Source organism: Urocitellus parryii, chromosome 11, assembly GCF_045843805.1.
Source record: "Urocitellus parryii isolate mUroPar1 chromosome 11, mUroPar1.hap1, whole genome shotgun sequence".
Lineage (NCBI taxonomy): Eukaryota > Metazoa > Chordata > Mammalia > Rodentia > Sciuridae > Urocitellus > Urocitellus parryii.
In genome coordinates, this window is record NC_135541.1 from 62,126,751 (window position 1) to 62,147,660 (window position 20,910).

A 20,910-nucleotide genomic window follows, 5' to 3' on the forward strand; every position below is an offset into this window, starting at 1 on the left:
CTCACATATATTACAGCAATCTTATTAGTTTTTTTAGTGCTGTTTGTTATTCTACAACTATTTGTAGTGCTAATATCTCTTTTGCATATTTCTAGGAAAAATCTCTTTGTGAAAAATTATAAAAAAATAAGTTTGTAATCTTTCAATATTTGTTTCATATAGATCAATCAAGGATATTGTGTAACAAATACTTGTACCAGCTTTTCTATGTTTTCTTAATATGCTATGTGTAATCATGAAAACATAGTTTTAGAAGTATCACAAACACATCACCTATGACCTTGATGGGATCACCTGAAATGAGAGTTGCTGTATATGTGATCTTTCTGTTGGTTTTTCCAGGACCATAGATCCGTCATTCTTATTGAACTCACCTGTAGTTTCTTAATATATCACTCTGTCTCTAAGGTGAATTCTTGGTAAATCCATGAATCTAGTAATTCTTAAGGTTTCAGAACTGTTCACATAAATGGGCCTCTTCCAAAACATTGGTTCACAGGGTCATCCATATAGTTTTTGTGTGCTTTGCCAGAGTACAGTATTTAAATACATCCCTTTATGTTTTGGTTTAATTCTCTGACTCCTCTGTGACACTTTTCCTCATTATGGTGACTGAAGAGTAGCCAAGAGCATTTGGGGGTCCCGTTTAGTGGAAGTTCAGTTTGTGATAAATTCAGTTTGAGTATAGTGGGGTATTTTTATGTGGTTTGGAGATACTCATGTACAGTTTAGTTATTGCTAGATATTTTGGTGAAGAAATGACCTGTAAAATATCCCTTTTACCCGTTATACTTTTAACTGATTGTGACATAAATGTGCAAAGCTGGATGTCATGTTACAGTTTAAATGTGTCTTGTGGCACTTGGGATAGGTGGGAAGTGGAAGAGAAATAATGTTTGTAGTATATCAATCCAGAAACTAATCTGTGGAAAATTCTTTCAGTCATTAAATGTGTAAGACATTAAGGAAACATTTGGATTTCATACACATAGAACCAAAGCAGTTTTATCCTATGTATTCTTGATGGAATACATAGGTTACATAGAATACATGTCAAATTTAGTACGTAAAGTTGTACACATGCTTTGGTTTTCTCCACTTTTTATGAGAATACTACAAAACAGAAATGATCAGAATGCCAGTGTTTGTGAGGCATTGCATCCAGTATGATGTGGTACTGTAGGTGCAAATTTTATACATCCAGCTGTCAATTATAATAATATAAAAAGGAAGTGTTGATCAGCCACCCCCAAGGAAAGGGAACATTGTAGAAAGCGACAGTATAAAATTGTTATTGGAAGATAAAAGTCTTAAAACATGCAGCTAAAAATTAAAGTATTAGATAAAAGGTTGCCAGACAATTACATATTTAAAGCCCTACTCTAGTTTTCTGGGTTTTCTTGGTTGTTATGGTTGCTGGCTTTTAAAATTTTATTTCTTGTTATTTATTTTCTTTTTCCAGAAATACCTATTGGTTTCTGATTTTCTACTTGTAATCTTTCTATTTTGTTTAAGAAAGACCCTTAAGTTTAAGAAGCTTTAGAATCCACAAAACTAAAGTCCACGCCTGCTTTTAAGTTTATAGGGTGATGGTTTTGAGAAGTTGGAATAGTGTTCATTGCACATTCATAGGATGAAGTGTGTTTGGGAAAATTTCATTGTATCTTTGATATATTTGTATTTCAAAGATTTAGGATTTGGGAGAAGAGAGACTAAAAAGTGAAAAAAAAGGTTTATCAAGATTATCAAGTATATAAGACAGCAAAACATTTATCTGTTCTGTAAAAGTTTTGAACAGTAATAACACATTTTGCAGCTTATGTTCATTATATCAAAGTTTTCTTTTTGTTATTATTTTTGGAACTTGCTAAAACAATATAGCAAGAGGAAATGAGAGACTTATCTACTGACCTTTTCAGGACACTTTGCTACTTGCTACTTGATGATTTTATGTATGGTCTTGTCCTAAGATATTGTCATTGTTAATTTATGGATTTCTGTATATGTAATTTAAAAGAATGTTTATAACTAACTTTTGAAATCTGATTATGGGTTGTTAGGTGAATGAGATTATATCTTTAAAAATTGTATATAAACAGGTATGTTAGACAGAGAGACAATGGTCATACAAAAATAGTATCTGATAAGTTGACTTGGGACATTTATATGTACATTGCCACTTATTTCAACCCTTGACGAGGAGACCTTTATTAAACCACGATGATTACTGAATGTGAAGTGTAACCATGATTATTTTTTATTCAAATATAATTTAAATATTCATCAAAGAGAAGCTATGCTTGAGACTGACAGAGACTATTAACATCAAAAAATATAATTAACTGCATTGGGTATCATGAAGCAGAGTTAGCCAAATAGCCGAGAGGTCTAATTGCTGTAGAGTTTGAGAAGCAATGGTTTTATTTTATGCCGTAGCTGTGGAATTAATAGTAATGTGGTTTCCTATGTGGGCCAATTAAAAGCTGCCTGTTAAGGTTCATTGCTCTATAGGAAACCCATTGAATATCGCTTAGTAAACAGGATTGACATGTCAGTGTGTACAAGAAGATAAAATAGAATAAAAAACATGGAAATGAGACATCGTATTAGAATATCTTTGGAAAGTATTCATGGAACATCTTGCCATGACCGTGTTGTGGGTGTCGTGGTGTGCCTCCCAGCTTCCTCTTTCATTCTCTGGCATTCTTCCCCCAGCTGCTGAGAAACTTGCTCTCTGATGGGGTCATAGCTGTCCCTCTGCAGGAACTGCTAGAGTTCTTAAAACCTTCTTCCCAGATGCAGGCATTCTTTGAATACTGGGTGCTGCCTCTTCAGCCTTTTGCTTCGTTCAGGACATCTCTAAAGGCTCTCCCAACTCCAGAGCTGCCTCCCTGAGGGATTTCCTGGGCTCTGCTTGCACCTGCACTGCAGTTCATCTTTGCACTTTGCCTAAGTCTGCATATCTCAGTGGCTTCCCTGATGGAGATACTCCCAAGCAGCCTCTAGAGATCTCTGCCTCATATCCCACTTCTGTTCACCAACCATAGAAAGGCATGGATATTAAATATAAAAGCAAGTCCTGCCAATGATATCAGATACCTGCATTTAGAAATCTAGCAATTAAGGGTAACAACTAAAGGAATCTTAAAGTAAAAAAAAAAATTGTATAATTCAGATCTAAAAATGATTTTTTCCATTCTAAAAATTTATTATTGTCATGTCAACCATTTTCTTTAAAAAAAAGTAATATCCTGATCTTTGTAGCTCTATCAAGCTTTTTAGTTAAGTACAAAAAGAATGCATTCCTGATTAGACCCAAAAGATTTTGCCTTGTCTAGGCTGTAGAGATTTAAAAGTGGGCAGACATTCTAATGGCATTTTGACATTAATGAGGTTGCTGAAATGGAAAAGTTTAAGGGTCAAAGATAAGAGCAGTAGCAAGATCTTCCAGTGTTTCTTTTCTTAATAATGACATATCAAATATGCTTACTGATCATGATTCCTAACATAAAATATATAATGTTATATGCAAGTGTACTACTTTAAGTGTTACATTTTTGTTTTGCAAATAAAAATAACTCTAACATTGTTAAAGTCTGAACTATACCACCTCAAATTTAGTTTGTTAAATTAAGACAACATCACATTTGTAACTTAAGATGTGAGAAATCTTAAAATTGCTGAATAGAGTACAATATGATGATGTCTTTAATCTACAGTGATAGAGATGTTTTTCTAGTCATTCATTATTTAATATGCTTACCCTGTTTAGATCTGTGGCATAAGAGTGCATGTTAGCTTTCAGAAGAGCTCAATGTTTGCTGCTTCACAGCACACAGCCCTGTAGTCCCAAGCCTGCACATGTTGTTAGCGATATTTAAAGCACTTGAGTCTAACATTTATAGGTCCTGATGAACTGAGCGTTTCAGACAAGTTACTGATATGAAGCTAATTCAGGCTAGAAGTATAATATTGAATGAAAGCTTTTTGCCTTCATTGTATTTTTTAAAATGTATATAAATTGTTTATACAAACTGTGTAAATCAGGACAATTTTTAATTTGGCTTGTATTGTATAGTTAATGGAACCATGCTTGGCTTCTGAAAATTACACCTTTGTCTTTCATTCACTGATTTATGCTACCAAATGATTACTGTGTTCTGTAACATACAAGCTCATATGCCCAATCTATAGGTGTTTATGAACAACCGACAATGATATATACTGGAAGAGTACAGACTGATGTTTATGGAGCTAATAAATTTTAGATTTGAATACAGTGTGATGCATGGCATGTGCTTCAGAAATTCAGTAGCTGACTCCTCAAAGATAATATGATCTGGTGAAGAAGGCAGATACATATAGAAATACTTATGATACCAAATCTCCCTTAAAAGTACTGGTGGAGAAGAGAAAGGGCCGTGCAGTGGGCCTGAGATGGGGAAACGCTGTTGAAGGCATACAGAGGACAGTGCAGTTGCTCAGTGCCTGAACTCAACCTTCTGTACTTTCTATGGAGCATCTTCATCCACCCCCTCCTTCTTTTAGAGCACTGTGCATTCTCTCTTGCATCTGAGCTCAGGAGGAAAGGGTCTTTCAAATATTGTGTTCTTTATATTTTTCAAAATTATGGAATAGTTCTGCAACATACGTATTTTAAAAATTATTTTTAACTCTGTAATGTCAGCACAGAAAATGGCAGCGGGGCTTGAGTCTTCATATTAACTTTGAAAGAGTAAGGAGCTTTTTTTTTTATAGCAGAGAATAGGAATATACAATTTCTCTGCATTTTATTAGCTTTTCTCTGCTTTGATATTATTTAAATGTACATATTTAGGGTATTACTGTTTTCACAATTGTAGATACTTTGGCACCTAGATTATAGGAACAGACATTGCCATCTACTGCTTTTGTTAGTATCAGAATCACAGGTGGTCATAAAATTTTCATATATTTTCTCCCTTCCTTCCTTCATTTCCTCCCTCTTTCCTCTCTTCCTCCCTCCCTCCCTTCTACTGTCTATGTATCTGTCTATGTATCTCTCTATCTTTCTTTCTTATTAAAGATAATTTCTTGCCTTTGTGACTGAGTTACAGCAAAAGGATACTTCCCTTGATCTCTGCTTTTTAGAAAAGAGCTCTTTGGGAAATAGGCTGTAAACTGAATGCTTATGAGTTGGTGTTCACTTATCAGGAATGCCATCAGCAATGCCTTGTTGCTTTCTTATCAGCTACTTCCTGCTGTCAGCTTGGCACTTATTTCAATAGAAAAGGATTTGCATCAAATGTAATGCCTTATTATATACAGCTAACATGGGGTTTTTAATTGTGCAAACACATGAAACTCCTGCAGTGGTAGTCAATTTGATAAAAGGATTAGATTATGAATATTTTGTCATGATTAAAGATTAGTTCTGATTTATCAGAAGTAAGCCAGTGAAATTGTCATATATTTATTACTCAGGTGAGTCTCCATTAAATTTGAGCGTGTATGAACCACAAAGTATCCATCTCTTTATAAGTCTCTGATGAATTTGGTTATTTATATTCAGATTATCAGTATTAAGGATCTCCAAACACCCCACATACACCTTTCATACCTACTCTGCTGCTCAGGCTATCTCAAGAACTTGTTTCCAGCTTTTGGCCTTTATTTTTTTTTATTTAAATCTGTCTCTCTCTCTCTCTGTCTGTTCTCTTTTTTTACAGAATAGTCGGGTAAATATCTATACAGAATTTCTACAGTGTGTGTGTGTGTGTGTGTGTGTGTGTATGTATGTATGTATATATATGTGTATATGTATATATTCTGCAATGTATGTGTGTGTATATATATATATATTTTAAGGAAATGATAACTGGTATATATCACAAGACATTTTGAGTTGTTCTTTCCTTAAAATACTTTTGATTAAAATAGAGCAGAATAAGAATTCCAGTATAGAAAGTTTTTATTGAATAAGTACTTGCTGAAAATAGAACAAGGCATTAGGATGAATTTGAAAGAAGCCTGACATCTAAGAGAAGGGTAAAACTAAGGTCCTGGAAGCAAATCAAGGTCACTGTGTGAAATCTGATCCATTCAAGTGCCCAACCCTCTTTGGAGTATTTGGGAAATAAATAAACAAGAACATATGATCTATACAGTTTAACCCTAGACACATGAAATACTCGGTGAGTTGAATAACTAAAATGCAAAATGTAGAAGAGGTGACAAAAAGCAGAATGTGATTAATTGTCAAATTAATTACATTGACCTTTAGTACTGTAAGTACAGGAGGGAACGATCACTTCATATTTGGGTGGCCAGGGGAGAAGTGCATACCTTTTGGCCAGCACAGTTGCTGCTGGCTTCCTTCCATCTGCCTCACGATGCTCTGTGTGTGTGTGTGTGTGTGTGTGTGTGTGTGTGTGTGTCTCCCCACATGCATGCATGCGCATGTGTTTTCAGGAAAACTTCCTCAAGAATGTGAGGAGCAGTGGCTGTTCTTGGGCTTCTGCAGAGGGCACCCCTGGGAACTGGAAAAGGCTAGACTAGAAGTATAGTATACTAAGCTCTGATAGTTTCCCACTTGAGGGACTTATGTTCCTTCAAATGCATCTTCTGGGGAAGGAAGAAATAGTTTAAGAAGCGTTTATAGTAATTCATTATTGTGCTGAGTTTTAAATTACATAGATCTCAAAATTCTCAAAATCTACATGAAAAGGTTGCACTTCCTGCCATGCTTTTTGTGGAAACCAGTATTTAGCTGCACACATAGAGTAGTTGGTATAGTAGAGTTGCTTTTTTGTAGGGTGTGGTTTTGGTAATTCAGACAGATTCTCCAGGCCTTAATTTTTTATCCGTATTCATGAAGGATTATATTAGATAAGTGATTTTAAAATTGATTTCCTTAATTTCCTAAGTAAAAATTTTCTTGACATCAAGGTTTTGTGGCCAGAATTTGATAGTACTGTATTTGATGATGATTTAGAATTAATGCTCAAACTTGTTATTAACATATTTCATGCTGATAAGATTTTTAAACTGGGGGGAAAATATTTTCTTAGAACTGAATGTTTTTATGAAAATTCCTGGGAAGATGGGATGTAACTTGACTAGAAGGGTAGAATCTCAATAAGTAAATGACAAGGTATATTCTTTCTAGATTGGAAAGAGTGACCTAAGGAAACATAGGTCATGGTTTTTGTGAGGTACAAAGTTAAAAATAGGCAGTTAGGAAAAGATTCATGTCATCTTTTTTTGTGCAAAGTAGTTGCACAGGATTTTGAGAATGAGTTTTCCCTATGTTTACCTTTGGAAAAATATGAGGTCTAAGAATTTCTCGTGCCCTGCAACATTGATTTATTAAATCTTTTCATATTAAGATATTATTCATACTTTACAGAAGATATTTGTATGCATTTTTTAATAAACAGGGTCAAATATTTTACTACCAAAATATCTTAGAAGTTGAGTCAGGAAAGTAAATTAAGATAGAAGTAATAATAAGAAAAGTGTAGTTAGCTGAAAAATAAGTTTGGTGAAGAAATAAAGTATTCAAAAAATGCAAAATTTAGCATAGTTAATGAATAACAAAGCTTTCCTGACTCTTGTTCAAAAAAGTCAATGACTTGGGCTGTGGCACTTGGCTAGCATGTATAAGGCATCGAATTAGATATCCAGCATGGGAAAAACCCAAAATAAACAAACAAAAATGTACCAATAGAATAAAAAGTCATTTTAATAAAAACTAATATACCTTTCCAAAAGGGATTAAAATAGTTGAAATATATTTTCAAATTTCACATAGTGCAAAATTTTTAAAAAGTCACACTTCCAATGTCTTAGGATGATTTTACTTCTGCACTTAGATTTTGTAAGAAGTTTGTCAACATCATTACCTTGCTATAATCACAGTGAGGTCTGTAAAAGTGGAAATTATTTACACTAGCTATCAATTAGACTAGAAATTTGCTTGTCTTATTTATGTTTGTTATAATGCTGACCAAATGGCACCCTCTCTAACATTTTCAGAGTCAGAAAAAAATCCTTATGGCATAATTTTCTTATTACAAAATCATATCCAAACCAAGGGAGTAATCTTTAATATGAATTTAAAATAGCAACAACACAAATCTAGTTTACTGGGTTTTGCCCTCTAAAACTCCTTTTAGTTGCAGGTTCTTTTGCATTATTTCAAACTCTAATCCTCTGAGCGGGTAATTAACGGACCAGAAAAGCCATTTGTGGAAAAGAAGAGCCATAAGGGTGAAAATATTTCTTCACTGAATGATCTTTAAGAAGTAAATAATTACAAACAGAAAAGATTCAGGATGACCAATCTAAACCTGAGGATAATTAGAAGGAATAGAGTATGAAAATCGAACTGCTTGGCATGTACAACAATTCTCATATCATAACAAAACTAATTAAATATTTAGAAACCAAAATCCCCTCACAATTTGATGAAAAATAACCCACGACAAAAGGGTCTGTAACTTTGCAGATAATTAGCAAGGGTTATAGGAAGGAAAAACATCACAGATTGGCTCCAAGGCTCTGCAAGGTCACGTCTTATTACACTGTGTCTTTTATATAGTCTGGTAACAAGTTTCTTGCTAATTTAATCTAACTAGGGCATCCCATAGCGATTTCCCATTTCCCTTGTTAAAAATGTGATAGTTTCTGCAAGTGCAAACTGTAGTAGGTTAACATTTTTATAAATAATTGCTTTTAACTGATACAGGTCATAATTTTTTTTAATTATTAAAAATGGAGGTTTTGAAAATTTGGGCACAGATGCAAAATTTTAAAAAAATATTTTAAAATTTTATTGTTTATTTCTCTACTTAAATTATCTTATTCCTTTCATTAAATAGTTAGACCTGATGACCCAGTGAATGAAACTTAGTCTCAGTGGCATGCTTTGTAAATAAATACTTCTTATTTTGCTAATAAAAGCAAGCACATTTATGTTGAATGTGCATTTCTGTAAACAAGAGATTTTGTACTGGATTAATAATGCTCTGAATAAGTCAAGCCTCATTTGCATTAAACTGACCCCAAGGTCCAGTAAAAACTGCAAGGAATTTCAGAGGTTTCTAAAACATAGAAAGTTGTTTTTAGCACAGCCTTTCATTTAAAAATGCTTGTTTTAGTAATTAATGTGAAATTCTGAAGTAAAAATCTGAAGTTTCTAAAATCCATATTAAGTATAAATTTTAAAATATACATGCTTTGTGTTTATGATTCCTGGGACAACATTTTACCCAGGTAAAAAATGATACTGCAAGATATCACTTTTATGTTATTCCTGTTTTCAACATCTGAAAAATGGAATGGCAACTTTCTAGAAATGAGTTTGAACAGGATCTTATTGTTAGGCTTCTGTTGACTGGCTTTAGGTTACCTAATACTTACATTATGGGGAAAGGGCTTTCTGTTTCTCTTATGCACAACATTCTTTTTCAGTCAAATAGATTTATGTTTATATTCGGTTCTCAATTATATTTTATGGTTATTATTTAAATAATAAATCGGGGTTTTCTATTATTTTTTGGCATATTCAGTTTCAAAGATTTAATCACAGTTGTAAACCTAAAAAAATCAGGATTGTGTAAATTTTCCTAATTTTAGTATCCATGCATCTGTCCATATTCAAGCACATTATCCTCTCAGAGTTTTGTACAGTAGCAACTGCATTTCAGCAATAATTTCAGAATACTTTAAGTAACACAATGTGGTGTGATGCATAAAGTGCCTAAAGAATTAGAATTTAATTCTATGATAGTTCGAAATTTTATGCTTCTCAAATTATTAAATTATGAAAGCATACTCGTGACAAATGAGAATATTACTATAGAACACCTTTTTTTGCCATATTAATTACACACCATTTAGCGTTCTAATGTTATGTTTACCTAGCAATTAGTTAAGCTCACAAACCATGATTTAATAAATATTTAAAGAAAGCAGAACCTAATTTTGTTGGCTCCACAAAAGTTTAGATGATATAAGAACATTTCATTATTAAAAAAATAGAACAAAGGTTTGATTTAACATTCAACAGTTTCCCTTTTGCATCTGAGAGAATGATTGCAACCCTGTATCTTGAGCATAAATTCTCTATATCTCCTTTAGTTCACTTGATTACTTTGTTTGAGCAAATCTGTCTGCATTGAAGCTCACCTATTCCTGCATTATTAAGGTCATCTGCTGTGTTTGTAAAAATTTGTTCTAAATTTGGAGTGATATAAACAAGTGTTCTAGTGACCAGATGACTAGATCTTTTGGAATTGTTAGTGCATATGGAATGATTGGAAGTTAAAGAGTATTTTTTTTTCTTCCTCTTAAGCAGATAATCTGTATTTTAAGTGTTTCTCATCAGCTTTCATGTTACAAAACTGTCCAAATTGACAGAATTCTTTTGAGAAGCAGACCTGATTGAAACAGAATTGGATATCTCTGGTGTTTATTCTCGGTTAAGCATGTTGTATTTACAAGCAAAAATAACCAGGTTAACCTTAAATTTATCATTTTATTCATTCAGAAACACTTACTGAATTCTTATTATGTGCTAAGCATATAATCAATTCCAATACGAATTTATAAATTGGCAGCTTTTCTTTCTTCTTCTCTTTAGTTCCCTCACTCATCCCTTTGTGGCAAGGTTTCTAAATTTTCTTAACTTGTGCATTTGAACAGAATAAATATACTGATCAACATATAATTTATTCTTGTGTAGTAATTGAGGCTTGGGAGTGGATGTCATTCTTATTCCCATTAATTAGACTATGTATTTCTATTAAATGATTCAGCTAGAGATTTTGTGTTCATTTAGGATGTATAATTCACCTGTGGTTGTGGACTAAGTTCTTCTAGGATATTCCTGTGAATTTTCTGTTTATATCTGGCCTTTTGAAAAGAGATGTCATCACGTGGTATTCTGGTACCTTGAAAGCATTTATTTCATCTTTAAAAAAGTGAGCAGTTTTAACTAAGAGGTAACTTAGTGGAAAAAAAAAAGAGACATATTTTATATTGAAGTTTTAAAAATAACAGATGCCAATTAGAGAAAGAAATCATTGAGGCAATTTTCACTTAACGTAGAATCTCAATAATAAAGAGTTGTATTTCAAAGGACAATTTCAAATTTAAGCAAACTTGAATTTAGTTTTTGTCATGATACACTGAGCTGTTGAATGCTGACGTATTTGTTCAAGTTGGTGGATTTTGCATTTTTAATCTTCCTTAGAACTGTGGCGAATAATGGCCCCTGGCAGGAGATAATGAAATTTTCTTAATTTATATTTTCAAGTAGAAGCTTCAATTGAAAATGGCATCCTATGGCCTGGAGACATAGCTCTAGTGCAAGTTTCAGGGGAGCTACAATAATAATGCAGTGCCATCAGTGACGGGGGAAAGATGGGACAGTGAAGAAGTAATTTAAGGAAGAAAAGGAAATGCACCAAAGCTTTATTGTAGCATATCTAATGATCTGCTGAAGATTCCCAATGGTTTTTGGAGCATGACTGGAGAAACTAATGTTATCTTGCCAAAACAGAAGCTCTTGCTTAATCAGCAGAACAAGGCTATTGATTAAAACACCTCTCACAATAGATTACACATGGAATCTCATCTCCATACTTTGCACTTGGTAAAGAGTAATAATGAGCATAAGATAATCAAAAGAAGAGTAAAAGCAATTTGTTGCGCATTGTACAATTCAAGATTAGAGTTGCAGTAGAAACAAATTTGCGTGAATAGTTTGGCCTTTTTTTAAAGCTGTACACAGGAAGGAATAGTAGTACAAGGATGGCTCCGGAAAAGGAAAAGTTCTTTTGCTTCTCTATGATTTTTGTAGATCTATGTCCACTTTATATGAGGGGCATCATTATTGATATTTTCCCTGATGGTGGCAATTCACACTTGTTGACATTTGTTTTCCAGGCATTTTGTGGAAGAGTTTTCCTGCTTTATCCTGTTAATCTTTAACACAGTTCTGTAACAGTTATTACATTTTACAGAAGAGAAAGCTAAGAGGAAAGGCTTAATGCATTGCTTATGGTCTCAGTTAAGTAAGCAGCCAACTTGAAACTTACACCCTATTTCTTTCTGATTTTAAAGCCTTTGCTTTTAAACACTAATCTTCCCAATTAGCACATGATTTTTCTTCATAACAGAGGGTATGTTTTTTGATACAATTTGTTCCAAGATTATAATCAGTAATTTGTGCATTGTGCTGCCTCTCACTTATTTTTAAAGGTTAAGGAAAAGGTATATATAAATAATTTGTATTAGTGTTCCATAAGCAACAAAACTTATTTATTTCCACAAAAAATACCTTTCTTCAAAATACTTCTGTTAATCTGTGCGTGACATTTTCTATGTCATTTCTATTTACTAGTATATAAACTAATGACATACTTTTATAAAGTGCCTTTTCAATAATTAGACTTTTTTTCTTTAGAACTTTGATTTAAAAATGTACTGTGGATGCTCTAAAAGTTCTTATTGAGACCAGAGAACATTTATTCCATATGAAAAATAAAATATACTGTTTACAATACATTTTCATTTTTGGTATCTGCTGATTGTGATTGTTTAGATATATATTTGATATTTCTTAAAGTATTTTTCAACATTTCTTCTCCTAAAGATTGTGCACAAGCCTGAGCAGTATCACTAATTTTGAACAATTACTCTGATTTTTTTGCTAATCACAAAATGTATTCAGTAAATGCGAAGTGAATTGAGCAACTAATCTCTAAAATTATTTCTTCAGCTTTTGGAGATGAACGTTTGGATTCACTTCTTTTATTCTTGTCCTCCCCACATTTAGGGTAAAAACAATATAAGGATGAGTATTAAAATAATGTTTAAAGTTCTACATTTTTACCCCATTTAAACCAACTTAGGACCAAAAAAGCAGAATCTGGGATTTTCTTTGTTTTGTCTGATGGATTTAATCAGTAAGATGTAAGTTTTATGAATATTAATGTGAGAAGTAATGCTTTTATTCTGGTATTAGAACATGAAAATGTTATACAGCATTTATTAGTGGATTTATTTTATTATATATGGGATTTTTATGTTGAATGTAGTACTGTTAGTCAGTTTTTCTTATATGACCAAAATACCTGATAAGAACTTAAAGGAGGAAAAGTTTATTTTGGGCTATTGCTTTTTGAGGATCAGTCCACCATGGAGCCAACCTCATTGCTTTGGGTCTGAAGTAGGGAAGAACATTGTGGCAGAGGGTATGGAGTAGGAAAGCTACTCGCCTCATGCTAGACAGGAAACAGAGAGAGTGGAAAGGGCCTTGAATTCTTGCATGCCGCCAGTGATCCACCTCCTTTAGCCATGCCCCCACCTATCTACAGCTACCACCATAGTCAGTCCATTCAAACTAGGATGGACTGATTAGGTCACAGCTCTCACAATACAAACATTCCACCCGTGAACATTACTGCATTAACACAAGAGAGTTTTGGAGACACCTCATATCTAAACAATAGCAGGGACTATATGTAGTCTTTATAATTGTGAGCAAGGTAGAGGAGAAAATCTTTTGTTTTTCTAATTTCAAGTTTATTAAAACTTTAAATGTACAAATTATCTAGGTTGCAGATTGTCAAAAGATCAACTCAATGAAATCCACATTTAAAAACAGAGCGGGGGAAGAAAACAAACATAAAACAGCCCCAAACAATGAAAATAACATAAAGGAGACTCATCAGCAAGTCTCTAAAACTTAAAATTTGACAGAGAAAGGAAATAATACATTTACACAATTCACCTATCCACTCTTGATTCATGATCAAATTTTTTTTTATTTTATCACATATATGGTTATTTTCTTGACTCTTTGATGTTTGGTTTTAGAAATGGCTCTAGAGAAATATTAAAAATGATCAAATGTGTTGAATTTGGGACTAAGTTATACTTCTAGATTTACCTTCTAGGTAGTATCAAATCATGAATTATACCCCTGATATTGATTAGATATTTGTAAGCCCTGCTATTATGCCCTTGATTTCTCTCTAAAAACAGTTATTTTTATTGACTTAGATTTGAGCCACTCATAAATATTTGAATATGCAATTCAAAGATTAAGTATAGAAAAATTAGCAGTGACTACAATGGATCATATTTTGTTTTAAATTGTGTCTTCTTCCTATGGAACATAGTTTATTTTTATAGATTGTCAAACATTCAATCCAGGTAATGTTGGAGATTTTCATTAGCTAGTACATTTTTAGGAAAGGATTATACTTTTCCTCTTATCTGTTAAAAAGGGTGTATATGTGATATATGCATGTACTTAGATATGGTACTTTTTTTGACTTTCCATGTCAGGAATTGACAAATAATTAGATGGTTTATTTAAAATCAGAACAACTAAAACCCTTAATTCCTATGTTTAAAATTAGAAAGAACACACTGTTGTAAATTTTGTTACATACTCTTGCTTCATTTGAACTCATAACTTGTTTTCTATTTGACAGGTATTTAGTTTTATAGAGCTCAAGCATATGTAACCATATGAATTTATTTTTATTTATTTTATTTATTTTATTTTATTGGTTGTTCAAAACATTACAAAGATTGCAGAATCACATCGGTTACACATCCACATTTTTACGTAATGCCATATTGTTAACTGTTGTATTCTGCTACCTTTCCTATCCTGTACTATCCCCCCTCCCCTCCCCTCCCATCTTCTCTCTCTACCCCATCTACTGTAATTCATTTCTCTCCTTGTTTTTTTTCCCCCATTCCCCTCACAACCTCTTATATGTAATTTTATATATCATTGAGGGTCTCCTTCCATTTCCATGCAATTTCCCTTTTCTCTCCCTTTCCCTCCCACCTCATGTCTCTGTTTAATGTTAATCTTTTCCTCTTGCTCTTCCTCCCTGCTCTGTTCTTAGTTGCTCTCATTATATCAAAGAAGACATTTGGCATTTGTTTTTTAGGGATTGGCTAGCTTCACTTAGCATAATCTGCTCTAGTGCCATCCATTTCCCTACAAATTCCATGATTTTGTCATCTTTTAGTGCTGCGTAGTAGTCCATTGTGTATAAATGCCACATTTTTTTAATCCAATGAATTTATTTTTAAATACAGCATCTAAAGCTATCATGTTTTATGTTAGTAGTTCTCAATCAATCATCTGAGCAAACTTCAGAATCACCATCAGAACCTTAATACTGCCATTACTAGGTACCTAATCCCAGGCTTTCTGAAAGCTGGTATTTCTGGATGGGTCTGATAATTTGCATTTCTAACAATCTCCCAAATTGATTCTGGTTTGAAGACCACACTTTGCAAAACACTATGGTTTTAACTACCCCAACTCAGCTGTGAAGTTTATAAATACAAAATAACAACAACAACAAAAACAGTTATTTGAAAGTTGAAATGTTTAAAACATGTCTAGTATCCACTATTTTATGATGAACTATAGTTGCAGTTTCTTTGAATTGTGACCAGTGGTTTATCAGTTTTAAAATCCTTGTTCTTTCTCTTCTGCCTTGTACTCATTTATACTCAATTTTCATGCTTAACATCTTAGAAAAGTGTGGGTTCTCAACATAGTAACAAATCCACATGGTATTCTAGAGAATACTGATATTTTAATTGCTAATACAATGATAAATTTATTGATAACAAAATCTTTTTATGTGGGGGAAGAGGGAGAAATTCACACCAGAAACTATGCACTAAGAATGCAAACCACCGAATGCATTTCCTTTCTTGGCTTAGTGTGCCTCTTTATCTTATTTAAAATAGAATGAAAACTTAAAGCTGAGCCCTTGGTGGAAATTTACTTTGCTTTTGTGGCTAAGAAATTGCTTTCTTTTTCTCCATTTTTTGAAATGATAGCAATTGATAGTTTTATAATCTTTCTAACAGTTTATCAGTCAATGAACTTTTAGATTTTTCTTAGCATTAACAGATTATATTGGGTATTTCTTCCCCCCTCCTGTTTCCAAATTTACTCTGATTGGAGAATTTAAGGCCATTTCCTTCATTCACAAAGGAATAAATGGTCTGTATTTTTATTTTCACAATTTGGTTCTCTAAAAGCTTAGTTTCATTTCCATGCACAAAGGTACTGGTAAGCATGGCTCTGGTTTTCTTATTCTTTTTACAGTTGAGTTCCTTTTTCTTGTTTACTCTTTATTATTTCAGTCCTAAAATTCCCAGTTTTTCCTCAAGATTAATTTCTCATACTTCATATTTCTATATTGTGAATTTTCAAATGTAAAATGACATTTTTAATATCACTAAAGACTGTGAATTCTAGAAATCTATGTAATTTTATTTGCAGGAACTACATTAAGTTTTCTTCCCTTCAGTTTCACTTAAGAAAACAGACACAGAGCTAACATTATTTACTGCATTAAAGTGAATGCTTTGTACAATGAGATTAAAGAATAAAAATAATGGGGTTGGCATAAACTATCATAATCACCTTTGACATTAATTTTAAGTCATAATTGTGGTAAGATGATTAATGCAGAATTGTTCGGGAAAGATTATATATGGGCAGTTATTTTTCATTTTATGGTATTGGTCCTCGTTCTGTCAAAATTGTATGAGAAGCTGCATTGCTTCTGCCTTATTTACTTCTTGAAAAATGTACTGTGACATTGAGAAATAGAATATAAAAGGTTTCTAATTCCATATCGAAGTCATATTTATTCATCTGATTGATCATGGGGAAAATTTGGTACTCTACAATGTATTCTTTATTTTATATTTATTTTTTGGAAGGTGATATAGATTCTCAAATCTTTGAGGTGTACTTCCTTTTTCTCCTTCATCGATTTCAATCTTGAAGACAAGCCCTTTTCTCTTTTCCCTACTCATACTTTGGTGATATGAGAGAAAGGAAGGGTAATGAAGTATACAACAAGTTTGTCCATTAGTAGAATTGTTACTTTATGCAATTTCTACAATGAGTGATTTTTAAAAATATCTATTTTTAGTTGTAGTTGGACACAATAACTTTATTGTATTTATTTATTTTTATGTGGTGCTGAGGATTGAACTCAGCGCCTTATGCATACTAGGTAAGCACACTAGCACTGAGCCATAGCCCCAGGCCCAATGATAGTATTTTAAAGTTATTTGAAACAGCAGAATTTGATTGAATGGTTATGAAATGTATACTGAGGGAGTATATGAAAGGAATAGCTGACATACAGAAGTTTATATTCCTCATATCTGAGAGATGTGAACATGAGATCACGTGAGGATCCCTATAGGTATGAATAAACACAAGAAAGGGAATAAAAGGACATTAGTTTTTGATGATGATCAGGTTACTGATTGAAGAAGATTCCTGGGAGATCAAACATCTTTAAAAAAGTGGTGAGACCTCTTCTTGTTGTACAATATAAGAAAGAAGAAAAATGTAACATCAGAATTCTGTTTTTGTACTGATTGAAACGTTAGATATTGAGCGAGAGAAATCCTAAATCCACATGCTCTTTAAATTTCAGGATATACAATAGGTTTTGTGATTCATGTAGATTTTTTACTAATTTTCAAAATATATTACAGCAGAATGCCTTACAATTCATGTTATACATATAGAGCACAATTTTTAATATCTCATGTAAAATTAATTCATTTAGAATAAATGGTGAACCACTGGCAAACGTCTTCAAATTAGTAAACAAATTTAAGAGAAACATAAAGAGAAAAAAACACAATATTGTAAAAGACTGACAGTACACCATGTATATCGTCCATGTTCTTAAACATTACAGTTGTGTGTGTTTTGAAAATGAGTGCCACACTGTATTATAGAGTAATCAAGAGGAAAGCTAATCATTATTTTTAATATTTGTACAAGCAATATTCACTGTCATTTATTTAACATTTATGATTCATTTGAAGTTTGCTATAGTATATTTTGAATTATGAAGTGTGCTTATTTATTCTTGTAAATGTTTTCACATTTTTTCTGTCTTCAAAAGAGAAGCAACTTGGTTCTGGGTTGATGACATCAAGGTGCATGAGTTAACATATCCACCCTCTTAACGTGATTCTGCTTCTACTGCCGTTTGGTTAGTTGTGCTAGAAATGGGGCCACCTCTTCAGAATTCTTTGTAGTGTTATTTTGTAGTTTGGTTATTTTATGCACTATAGAATATTTGGCATTCAAATTGTTAAATAAATTTTGTTATAATGCTGTTGTTCTGCTTGCTTTGCCTTTTTAATGCATATAAGATCAGAAAACACAATAAAACTCCTGCAAACATTACATTCTATGGGGTTGTAATCAAATTAAATTATAAAAGAAATAGTTCTTGCCTTTACCAAGCTTATAAAAAGAACATCTGGACCAGTTTATAGAATTTAAATATCTTGCCTAGAATTCTGACTCAATTCTACGACTTTTGATGATGAAAGTGACAACCAAAGAAAATTCTGTAGAATTATATGTAGGACACTTTATGCTTTATGTTACTGACATTCTTTTTAATGTTTAGAAGAACCAAGGTACATTGTCCTATCATTAATAGTGTGAGCACATTGATCTATGAAGGTAACAATGATGCTTAGATATTTAGTATGTGCTAAAGGCTTTAAAAGGATTCTGTCATGTATGCAGGCCATCATATGTAAGGTGAGATTTCCTAGCTTGGTATTCAAGAGTGTAGACAGTGCCTGTAATATAATATTGAACACAAAACTGGATTTGAGGATGCTTTAACATTGTTTTTATATTATTAAAACTTCCATCTTAGCTATTCAATTTATAATTACATGTTTCTGGTCATAGTGTTATTATTATTATTATTTGCAATTTTAATTATTAAGTATATCAGCAGGTATCCTGGTAAGCTCTTTTTCTCCCCTAGTACATGTTGAATATGTCAAAAGATTCAAATTAAAATGTATAATATTGTAATAATGGAGAACTATGAGCTGTATTTTGCTTATAGTTAAAATTTAGTGTAACCTAATCTAACTTTGTAGCTCACAAAGTTAAAGGAAATATAACTTCTTTAATTATTTAATAATGTAGCACAACCTAATGCCACTTGAATTGTTGTTTTATGCTTCTGGTTTCTTAAAGAAAATACAAATTGGTTCTACATTAATATTTCATATGTAAAAGCAATCAAACAAATATGTCACACAAGTTTGATTCATTCTGTTTTCCAGGTGCAACAATCGAACACAATGTATAGTAGTTACTGGGTCAGATGTATTTCCTGATCCATGTCCTGGGACATACAAATATCTTGAAGTCCAATATGAATGTGTTCCTTACAGTAAGTATGAAATTTATATTTTTCACTTTCCCTGGCATTCTTCGTTGATGCTGAAAGACTACACATGTGAAAGCAGCATATGTTTATGGCCTACAAAACCATTATGCATGCAGAGCACTAACAGACTCGGGACTCCAATTAGCTTCATGAAGTGTGGAAGGAAGCCATAGTGTGATGCTGGCCAAGTGTCTGTCTGTGTTCTTAAGTGTTTGGCTTTTAAGGCTAGTGTTTTTCCAGAAAACAAACTTGAATTAGCTATTCAATAGGGCAGATAGAAATCTGTACTTTTGCCCAATACCAGTTGCTGACAAATTGGTTTGGCTCATGGTTTTCTAAAGGAGGAATTGACTTCAGTTTTAATCTTGAGCTACTTGAATGGCTACCTGCTGTCGTGGTAACTTTGTAAAAGCTACCCTTGCAGAAACTGAGGCAAGTGTTACCCTTTTTGATTCATGTCCTTGAAGGGAGCATTTCTTTACTAGATTCAGTGATGAAATCTTATGTTTAAAAAAATGAATCAAACAAAATCTTGTACATATTTTAATTTTATAGCATCATATTTAAAATCCTACAGAGGCATATTTGAAATTCAATTGAAAAACAAATTTTTTCAATAGGCTTTGGCTTATTTATACTTTAATGCTGTATAGTTTTCCTTCAAATATTCCTACACTTTCAGTAGGGGGAAGAAAAAAAACAACATATTAGACAACTTAAAAGTTTAAAATATATTTCCCGATTTTCACAAGCTAGTTTGATAGAGTTGTCTATTTACTTTTTAAATTGGGAAAGGTGAAAAGGGGTGAGTCATGTCATTATTAGTTCACAAGTATTTGAATTAAAAGTGTTACAGGAGAACTTTTACTGATTGGAGAAAGTTTTTACACATTTTCTCCCATTTAAAAAAAAAAGTACAAAACAAAAACAAATTTGCAGCCAGATGTGGTGGCATGCCTGTAGTTCTTGCTTCTGGGGAGTCTAAAGCAGGAGGCTCACCTGAGGCCAGGTGTTTGAGTCTATGCTGAGTAACAGTGAGACCCTGTCTCAAAGGAAAAAAAGCAAACCAAAAACAACCCAGATAGGTATGCTGTGTCTAATGTGTTGGTAACACATCCTTACACATATAAGGCACTCTCTCTGTCCTCTCTGCCAGTTTTGATAAATTGGCATTTTGTGATATCATTTAAAGGCCAAACACAGATTATCTTTTCTTTTCATCCCTGCTCTGTGTTCCTGTGTTACTGTGAAATGGATGCTTTTTTTTTTTTTTTTTATGTTTTCAGTATTTTCTATACCATTTGTAGGATTGGAAGCCTACTGAGTGCACTGATCTCTATATCATTTCTCCAGTGTGTAGTGTTGGTGGCTTATATAATCATTCTCCTGTGCCACTAGAGGAACATTGTATTCTTTTGAGCTAACCAAAATTTTGTTCCATAAAGTCCCTTTCACTTGAATTCAGCATGGTTTCTGTCCTCAAATTAGAGAAGGAATACAGCATCCATTCCCAAACAGTGGAATCAGTCAGAGCTGCCAAGAATTGTGTCTTTCTGGAACCAGTTCCTGTTATCTAGTCTATAGACCAAGAACAGTGTTAAGCAAATATTATTTTCAGACTCTTAAGTAATTT

General features: G+C 32.8%; 1 protein-coding gene across 5 annotated transcripts in view; it reads left to right on the plus strand.

Moving 5' to 3' along the window:
* Positions 1 to 20,910, plus strand: part of Adgrl2 (adhesion G protein-coupled receptor L2) — a 184,023-nt gene that overhangs the window by 110,174 nt on the left and 52,939 nt on the right. For all 5 annotated transcript variants that reach the window (XM_077791513.1, XM_077791515.1, XM_026405090.2 and 2 more), the window contains exon 4: positions 19,171 to 19,280. In XM_077791513.1, the coding sequence (XP_077647639.1) occupies positions 19,171 to 19,280 (110 nt within the window). The remainder of the gene's footprint in view (positions 1 to 19,170; positions 19,281 to 20,910) is intronic.